At 39.7% G+C, this 9,526-nt stretch overlaps 1 protein-coding gene and 1 long non-coding RNA gene across 3 annotated transcripts; one reads left to right on the top strand and one right to left on the bottom strand.

The window, feature by feature from the left end:
* Positions 1 to 304: 304 nt before the first annotated feature.
* On the top strand, positions 305 to 2,236 carry LOC106307126. 2 transcript variants are annotated; one of them, XR_001263273.1, is made up of 5 exons: positions 305 to 618; positions 781 to 1,092; positions 1,693 to 1,780; positions 1,880 to 1,964; positions 2,049 to 2,236. It is a non-coding gene; the product is annotated as an uncharacterized LOC106307126 (long non-coding RNA). The 2 variants fall into 2 exon arrangements; XR_001263272.1 differs by having other exon boundaries at positions 781 to 1,117.
* Positions 2,237 to 2,248: 12 nt separating this feature from the next.
* On the bottom strand, positions 2,249 to 3,003 carry LOC106307125 (protein PROTON GRADIENT REGULATION 5, chloroplastic-like). Its single transcript, XM_013743999.1, has 2 exons — positions 2,581 to 3,003; positions 2,249 to 2,487 (listed from the first exon to the last, which is right to left on the bottom strand). Exons 1-2 carry the CDS (start codon positions 2,869 to 2,871, stop codon positions 2,383 to 2,385), a joined length of 396 nt encoding a protein of 131 aa, XP_013599453.1. The 5' UTR covers positions 2,872 to 3,003; the 3' UTR covers positions 2,249 to 2,382.
* Positions 3,004 to 9,526: the final 6,523 nt, after the last annotated feature.

Genomic DNA, 9,526 nt, shown 5'->3' with positions numbered 1-9,526 from the left:
ATTTTATTTTCTTTAAACATGTATAACTAATTTATAATCTTTTATGCCATACTAAGTCATAATATATTATTTCTTCATATTTTACATTAATAACCATTGTTTTTATATATCGTCTACTATTCTCTAATTACATCTATTTGTTCAATTTTTTATATGATATCGAATAATCATCGTAAATAGATGGTTTAAGATGCCAAAAAAATTATTTAATTGGTCAATATAATACATCAAATATTACAAATACATTATTTAGTTAAATAAATAACCAAAAACCAAAAATTCAAATCCGTCCCGGAGCGTCTCGTTCTAATACATTATGATTCGAGTCCCTCTCTGTGTGTGTTCAGAGCTGTCTGATAATCATTTGCAGATTTCGTCCATCTCCGAGACTCAGGCGAGTCAGCCTCTTCTGTCTGTCGGTTTCACCATCATCTCATCCCCTTTATTCTCCACCGACAATCCGAATCTGGGCACAATCTTCGTCTCCTACAAAAAATAAAAAATCGGTTTCGTCTGATCGCGATGCATGCTCTCAAGGACAAGGTCTCGCAGAAGCTTTCGAATCCCTTCGCCGATTCCGCTAGTTCTCCTGGCTATTCTCTCACCGATTCTCCAAAGGTATTTCTTTTCCTTTTTCTCCCCTGTGCTTCGTCTCGAATTAGAGAACCTTTAATCTACTTTTCCTGAGATGGGTCCTCTGTTTTGTTCTCCAAACGGATTCTTTTTGCGTGAGAAACGATAAAGATGTTTCATTTTGATCTTGAATTTTGAATTGTGTAGGCCAGGCTAGATTCAAGTTCTCGGGGAAAACATTTTCTTCCTATTTCCCATTTGGTGTTCGTCAATCTGGAAATGAGAATGAGGAGGAGGAGTCTGAATCATGTCCTCCCAAACATGGAAATGGGAAACACCAAGCTGCGACAATGATCTCGAGTGGCCAAGACAAGGACAGTGAGTTACATGTTTCTGTCAAAGTAGAAAGCGATTACAATGAAGGGGTGAAGTAGATAGCAGAGTTAACAGAAAGCTCTGCTTTTATCTCTGCTGACTTGTTTGAGTTCTTGCACTCGTGTCTTCCAAACATCGTAAGAGGTTGCAAATGGATCTTGTTATATAGGTTAAAAAAAAAAGAGAATTAATTCTTATTGGATATTTTTGAGACTTGTTTGTTTTGGTTTTTAACTTTGAACTGGTTCAAGGGCAGTACGTTGAAACATGGCATATCACTTCGTACGCTTCTGCGTAGAAGCGCAGACCTTCCTGGTCCTTGTTTATTGGTTTGTTTGCTTGCTTGCCTCTTTGATACATTTTTGAGGCAATCGTATGGGTAGAGGATGGATGGATATATGGGAGAAAAAAAAAAAAAAAAGAAGTGAAATTCTGAGGAGAATGCTCAAGTCTCTCCTAATATCAGATTTTAAGAATATAGATTCCAACTGATTCTCATAAGAAACTTGATCTACACTTGTTCTAGGCAGTTGAATTGTTGCTACAAACCAAAGAAAGATAGGGTTAGTTTAGTAGATGATGGAAAAGGCCAAGTAACTTGATGTGGAATGTTAACTTTTGCTGTTATTTAGAAGCTCTCCATGTACTTTCTTGATGATCCCTAAACAATGTGAACCAAGGACTAGAAAACGGAGCCCCTAAATTATGTGTACTCAGTGAACCTTTTTATAAATTTGGGTGCAGGTGCCAACCGATATTACTATATGTGAATGAATGAATTATTGGCGTTTGGAGGTGGGGGAAGCTTTGCTCTATGTTTAGACGAAGATTTGTAAGGCACACACAATCTGGCTTCATCCCCTTTTGAAAAAAAAAAACCTTCTTTACTCGTTTTGATGATACTCAAACCGAATGTTTCTACTTAAACAAGGTTGAAAGCAACAAGTGGGCCTTCTGAAACATTTGGGAACGAATGCTTGGCTAGCAGCACTGAATTTGAGTTAAAGAATGTCGAGGTAATATATCAAAAGCTTCCACTGTAACAGCCTTATTCCACATCACTATAATCAATTCAAGTTCATCTTGATTGATATTTGCAGCTCTGGGGATTTGCACATGCGTCTCAATACCTCTTCTCATGAACTTGAAGATCCCTTTCTTGGTCGAGAATCGATATACCTCAATAGAAAGCTTATCCATCTTTTTAATTCCGTTAATTGTTTCAAAAGTTATGAATAGGTTTTGTACCTGTGTTACTGAGACTACTAATTCAGCTGTGATATTTTTTTACTTCCGAGACTGTAACTCAACAATAGTGTTATTGTTTGTTATATAAGATTGATACAACTTTCGGAATGAGAATGGGAGTTCTTGTATTAAGAGAGGTTTGAACAAAATATATCTAGACAGGAACAAGAAGAAGATATACTCAAATCAAGCGAGGAAGCCAAGCCTCTCTCCATTCTTCTTAGCAAGCCTAATCAATCCTTGTCTCTGTTTCGCATCAGCTCCTATCGATTTACAGAACTCTGTAATCACCTAAAAGAAAAAGAAAAACACAAAACTTATTGATTCCGCTTTCTTTTGCACTAAGCTTCTCAAGGGTCTAACCAGAGAAGAATGATGACAAACCTGCGAGTGTAAAGCAATGGCTTTGCCTCTAAGCTGATTAAACCTCTTCTTGCCTACTATGTCCCTAGTAACAACGACAAGTGGAGCGAATAAACCTTTGCCTTCGTTGACATTCTTCATCATTGGTTGTACTCTGATGAGTTTCCGTGAAACTTTAGCTTGCTGCCTTGGCGCAGTTGTTTTGGCGAGCATGGTGTGGTAATCATCGCCTGAGATTGAATTTCCCCAAGCACCATAGAAGGATGTTCCGAGTAAACCTTGATGTGCAGAAAGTGAAGCAGCGGCAGCCATAGGAACCGGCTCGGGCTTCAATCTCTCTCTCCCTGGGTGATGCTAAAGGTGGAGAGAAAGAGAAAGTAAGTGTTTGTGGTTCGTTTTCTGTGTAGACGAGGTTTTGGTGGTGTGTTGTTTGGATGAAGAAACGAGAGCCACAAATATGATTCTTTGTGTTGATGAATCAAGTTTTTCTACATCATTCTTTCTCCACCGTTCGATCATTTTCTCTCTAGTTGCTTATGTGATCTTAATTTACGCGTAAAATTTTTTTCTTTTCGTTTACGATTTTTTTTTCCTATAAAAGTTGACATATATAGTATCAAAAAATTCAAAAGAAATAATCTAATCCGTTAAAAATATAACCCGACAAATACGACTAAAAGATAAATCAATGATAAAATTTGGTTGGATATTACCAATACATTAATATTAGAATAATCTTATTCCATGCTTTTTAATAATTGAAGTGGTTTTCCGCATTACCACGGGTTATAGTCACGTTTGTTACTTAGACGATAAAAAATTATTGAGATAATTTTTTTCTTCGATCAAAGCTGTTTTAGAAGAGATTCCTTCCAAAAAATTTGCTTTAGATATTGTCGAACAACCTGGAATAACCATTAAAACTAAAATCGGAACAAAACAAGTATATCTCTAATTACAAAAGCGGACGGAAAATAAAAATATCACCGGAAACTAAGAAAGAACAACAAAAATAAAACCATAATAGTACAAAACAAAAAAAAAATACTATTAGAAAAGAAATCTTATTGTTGGTGCTACAAAAACCACTCGTGCAAACATACAAAAAGTCTTTTTTTTTTCTCCGCTAACTGCTGCAAACCCTAGGGTTTTTGGATATTAACTTGTGAATGCACTAACTTGTTATGATCATCTTTTTGCAGCCGACATTTTCTTTGTAAAAAGTAAGAACTTCGTAGTTTATGCATTATTGTTGGCAAAAAATGTATATATACTTACCAATATGCAATAATGATATTGAGAAATTGACTTAAATAGAGATTGCAAATGATAAATGTATCATTAAAGCAAACAGGACCATGGAAACATAGATTAGAAGAGTACGCAATTTTCAAAGCTCAGGAAAACTAGAGAGAATGTACGTAGGATGCATTCACATTCAGATATGGCAGAGCCTCCAAGCGCATCAGAAGATCCCGAATGTGTTCTCCCCACTATAACTCATGTACAGAAACTTGTCTTCGTTTTATGCTCTTCATAAATCCCAGACATGATTGCAGCTGCAATAAAAGATAACAACCATTAGCTCCACTTTGACCAAAAAAAGTAGTTGAAATGGACAAGAAGATGATTTTGTAATCTGACCAGTCGGTGGTACTTTTATTGTAGCAACTAGCCCAGGATGGCCTTACAGGGCACCGACCCTAGCCCTTCACATGTGCGCTCTTACTGACTCTCCCATGTAGGTTATTGGTGCGCTTGGCGTTCCTCGAACCCAAAACCTCACCCTTTAATAACTCTCCCACAGAACAAGCTGTCACCAATCGCTCCATGGATCGTTGAGTTGTATGTTCGGCTTGTTCTTTTTGGAACTGCTGCTCCGACTGTACTGCTCTGATTGCTCTCGTCTTTCTCCCCCAGACTTAGATAAGCGACTAGCTTTTCCATACTTTTGGCACAGTCAAGCATCTTGTTGTAGCCATCTGCGTCCACGCTCGTGATGTTGTGCTCATGCTCAGCTAGAATCAGGGCCAGTTCGAGTGGGTCATCGGTTAAGATTTCCTCGATCATTCCCTCTTGAGGGGACAGTGCCTGATCTTCGTCTTCAACTGAGTAAGTATGTGCATCTATCATCGGCTTCTTCAGCAACTTGTTCATCTCGAACTTCATCGCAATGTATCCGAGGTGAAGATCAATCCGTCCTTGTCGAACATCGATAATAGCACCAGCTGTGCATAAGAAAGGACGGCCCAGGATGAGTGGATCTCTTGGTTCTTCGTCAAGCTCTAGAACCACGAAGTCTCCTGGGACAAAAGTGTTGCCTACTCGGACATGGAGATCTTTCTGAATACCCACCGGTGACTTAACTGATCTATCCGCGAACACCAGAGAAATTCTTGTAGGTTTGAAGTATGTGAATCCCAGTCGCTTTGCCACAGAGTAAGGCATGAGGTTGACACTGGAGCCCATATCGCAAAGAGAACAAGCGAACACTGTTTTTCCAATCTGTATTGAGAGAACAAATTTGCCTGGATCACCCAATTTCTTAATCGGCATGTTCTGAAGCACTGAACTGCACTCCTTTGAAACCAACATAAACTCACTGTCTCCAGTTATCTTTCTTAAGACCAAACCCTTCATCAGACTGCGCATATGAGGTATCATCTGGACCGCATCAATCAGAGGTAATAGTTGGATCCTCTAGCATCTTCTTACACTTCGTCTCCTCACGATCCTTCTGAGACTTCTTTGAGGGAACAGGGTATGGAACCTTAGGAGTGTATTCACGCGTAAGAACAGGCTCGACAGTTGTAGCGGCAGGGGCTAGATCAATCTCAGCAGATTGTTCAATTTCCGCGTCAGAGAGAGGAGCAGCTTCGGATCACGGTTGCTCGCCCTCCTTTTGATTGCCCTTTTCTGCCGATGTTAGCTTCTTAGGGACCGCATCTGGTAGTCTCCTTCCACTCCTCAGTTTAACTGCACTGCATTCATTAGGATTCTTATAGGTCTTTCCAGGGAGAGTACATTGCTGCCTCTTGACGCTCTCTGCTGTCTGAGCGATCTGAACGTCCATCTGCCGCATATGGCTAGCGACATTGTCATATTTGGTGCTCAGGTCATTAAACATATGGTTCATTCTAGATTTAATGTATGTGGTGACCTGATTCATCGTTTTCCCTTGAATTTTCTGACCCTAGAGCTGCTGCTGCATCATCGTCGCTTGACCCTTCATCTCGTCTTGCGGAGCAATCGTAGGTGCAGGAGCAGCCTGTTGAGCAGTCTGCTGCTTTTGGTTCTGGAACTAGTTGTGCTGCGCCTGGCTCAGAACATAGGTTGTTCCTTTGTAACCCTTCTTATACCCCGTGTTCTGTCATTGACTATTCTGCGTGTTGTCAACCGGTTTGTCTAGCTTAGGGTACGCAAAGAGATGAGCGTTGTTCCTCACGTTAGGGTTTGGGTTTGGGTTGTAGTTCTTGTACTGCCATCCTTGTCCATTGACATAGCTCACCTCTTGTTGATTGTCCATAGTGTTGTCTGCTTCAGGTGTCACATCTAAAGCACTGTTCTCTGGTGCGGCTTGTTCCATGATGAACACTTGGATCTGATTGCCCTTTATCAGTTGGTCAACCTTTGCCGCTAGATCGTCTATGTTGTTTACGTTCTTTGAGCGATCTTTCTCCTTGTTCTTGTTGAGTGACCTTGATGCCATGTTCTTGATCAGTGCGAATGCACCTGGTGTTGATTGAGTCATGAAATCTCTATTACTACAGGAATCTAGAGCATTACGAAACTCATAGCTCACTCCATCATAGAACACTTCCAGTATGTAATCGTCCTCAAACCCATGGTGAGGGCATTCCCTTCGGTACTCCTTGTAACGCTCCCAAGCATCATAGAAAGGCTCGTCAGTCTTTTGCTTATAATTAGAGATCCTATGCCTCAGAGCCGTTGTTTTGGACTTAGTGTAGAAGTGACTTAAGAACGCTGCTCGGAGCTGTTCCCATGTAGTGAGGGGACCGGTTGGGAGAGATTCTAGCCAGCGAGCTGCTTTCCCATCAAGAGAGAGTGAGAACAGGGTGCATTTGATGTAGTCTGGTGGCACTCCATTTGCGCGAGAGAAGTTGCAGACTATATCAAAGTTCTCGATGTGGTCCATCGGAATCTCTGCTGCGAGGCCGTTGAATATCTTTTTCTGCACCAGGCCGATCAAGGCTGGCTTGATCTCATAATCCCGTCGAGTGCAAGGAGGGGGGTTGATGGCAGAGTGAGTGGTAGGGAAGTTCCGCGGGAGATTCCGCTCTCCGATGGGAGCGCCCTGTTGCTCAGCTTGCTGTGCAGCAAGTTCAGCCGCTACTTGCTGAGCAGCTTCTTGTGCATTGATGGTCTGTCGCATCTGCTGCATTTATTGTTGCATGAGCGCCATTGTAGCAGTGAGATCATCCTGGCCTCTATTATCACCCATTGTAGTGTTAGTAGGCCGCAGTTGTTGACGGTTCTGTCGTTCTAATCTTCCGAGCTCTTTGTTGCTTATCGTGAATAATGGTCCTTGTGAGTTGCTTTGAGTATGTCTACTGGTCATGCACCTGGATCATTGGCTGCAACAAAGAGAGGAAAGCAAGTTAGATGTCTTAGACTAAATATAGAACTGAAAAATAAAGGTAAAAATATATGGTCCCCGTCGCAACGGCGCTAAAACTTGACACACTAAAACTGAACCTTTCCTACTGTCAAGTTAACAGTGGTAATTGTAGTATTTAAGATTCAATTCAGAGGACCAATCTACACTTTATTCTTATGAGTTTTCAACTTAGCTACAACTAATGGTGGGGTTTTGATTTTAGTAGTGATGTGCAAGTAAAGTAAATGATTATAAAGATTAAATTCAAATTAAAGAGAAGCCAGTCTAGGGTTTCTCATCGGGTGTTGATGCTAAACCAAACATTTATTCAAGCGCAATGCTGCACAATCTAGAACACGGATCCCTCGAGTAAAACATCCCACTTTAGTGATGCTGCTCCCTTTGCGGGTCGACCTTGACAACTAAACTCTCGTTTGGATCAGGGATCGACTGCAAGCAATAGAGATCAAGTCCGATAGGTTCACCGAGCACCCTAATATCTACTTTCGCTGACTAGTGATGCTTGTCTCATTTACCCAATATCAAGTTATCTACTACACGGTTAATGAGCATATTAAACCTAAGATCTAGCAGTAAGTGATCAGGTTAAAGCTAACGTTAAGAACAGAGATGAACAAAGACACAATATGATTGCTTATTTATGTTTAGCTTTTACGCCCAACACCCTAAAACCTTAGACAAGCTAGCCGACTACTCAGCCATTAAAAAAGTTGAACAAGACATAATAACTGAATGATACTGCATATAATTCCAGAGATAAATCAATAGGGTTCAGGATGATTTGCTTGGTGAGAAGAGGAGCCGTCTCCCTTACAATTGCAAAAATCCAATAATGATTCTCAGTCTTCTTGCAAAAACTAGCGTTAAAAAGAAAATAAAGATAGAGGCTGCTTTTTATATGGAGGCGCCATCGGCTTTAGAGGAAGGAAAAAGTAGTTAGGGCAAATCTTTAAAAGATATGGAAACTTCCATAAATGTTGGGAACAATCGCCTGGCTGTTCCTAGTGGGATCCACCGTCAGACTGCTCCGCATGATTGTTCCTCGGAGAAAGTCTCCAATTCTTGCTCCTTCTTTCAACTCTTTAGTCTTCTTCAAACCTGAAATGACTCGAAAAGAACTGGACTAACTCGATAAAACACTGAAAACAAGTTAGAAAGCATATGTACAACGGTGCTAAAAACACCATATATCATTAGGCTTATTTTTATGAGCATTTACTTTTGAAGCCTTTTGGCAACGAACTTTCATCTTCTGTGTTTCTTGGATGTATAAATTATCTCTCTTTTGATAATGAGGTTATTGATGATGCTTTTTTTAATTGACCTTTCTGTGTGTAGGATTTCAGTTGGTTCAGTGAGTCCACGATATTTCATTTTAAAAGTCTACCAAGGTACTACAACTGCTTTGGCAAATTCTTAACATTTATTTTTGGAACATAAATAATTAGAAAGTCTTCGTGTGCTTATTTATTTTTCACTTATATTTACATAATCTTCTTATTTTATCTCTCTGTTTTTCAACTTCGTGTGTTTATTTTTTTCTTTTGACTCTATGAATTGTTTAAAATTTTAATCAAATGTATATATAACATTAGTTGGTCTGTAGGCAACTTGAAGAGTGACTTACAAAGGCTCATACCACTCAAATTACCCTAAAAAGTGATTTATACTCTTTCAGATAAGAGGTCGAGTTGTAGTACTTAGGGATCGAATTCACAAGGAGCTAGGGAACCTAAGAAATCTAATATGATTTGTTAAGCTAGATGGTTTTAGAGATTTAAATGTAAATTCCAGTTTTATATTGAACAAGTGTTTGTTCAATTGATTGGTTGAGGTTTTGGTGCTCAAAAAAGAAATAGTTAGACTTAGGGTTTTTATTCAGGAAACTTGGGATTATAATCCTACAGATGCCTAATGAGTTGCATGCATGATAATGTAAAGCTCAACTATTTAGTCAACAAGTCTATCAGCTTTTGCATGTTTAGACTTGTCTATTAACTAGATCTAATGATCTCAACTATCGTATGTCGATCAATTAGAAAGTGTCGATCGATGATCCTATAGGGATATCGATCGATTCACCTTTCGCTCTGTCGATCGGTTATTCAATAATGATATCGATCGACGCGCTTCTAGTTAAGCTTTATGCGCGGGTTGAATGATAGCTTAATAAGCTCACTAGATCAGCTCTCGCCTTACTCATAGCAAAAAACTTAGCTCAGTTACAATGTTTTCAGGATGAGAATGAAGCTCTCGCTTTTATCTATCAATCCTAGGGCAGGTTCTAGGTAGCTAATCTAGAGACAGGCATTAATGAACAATCCTAAT

Source organism: Brassica oleracea, chromosome C7 (genome assembly GCF_000695525.1).
Source record: "Brassica oleracea var. oleracea cultivar TO1000 chromosome C7, BOL, whole genome shotgun sequence".
In the NCBI taxonomy this organism is placed as follows: Eukaryota; Viridiplantae; Streptophyta; class Magnoliopsida; order Brassicales; family Brassicaceae; genus Brassica; species Brassica oleracea.
The sequence above is the reverse complement of the archived record's forward strand: the minus strand, read 5'-3'. Positions and strand labels throughout refer to the sequence as shown.

What these genes read in the sequence shown, in the direction of transcription:
- LOC106307125 (XM_013743999.1), bottom strand. Translation starts at nt 2,871, where the DNA reads ATGGCTGCCGCTGCTTCACTTTCTGCACATCAAGGTTTACTCGGAACA. An exon ending in CCATTGCTTTACACTCGCAG is followed by an intron (nt 2,488 to 2,580) that starts GTTTGTCATCAT and finishes TTTTTCTTTTAG; the next exon opens with GTGATTACAGAGTTCTGTAA.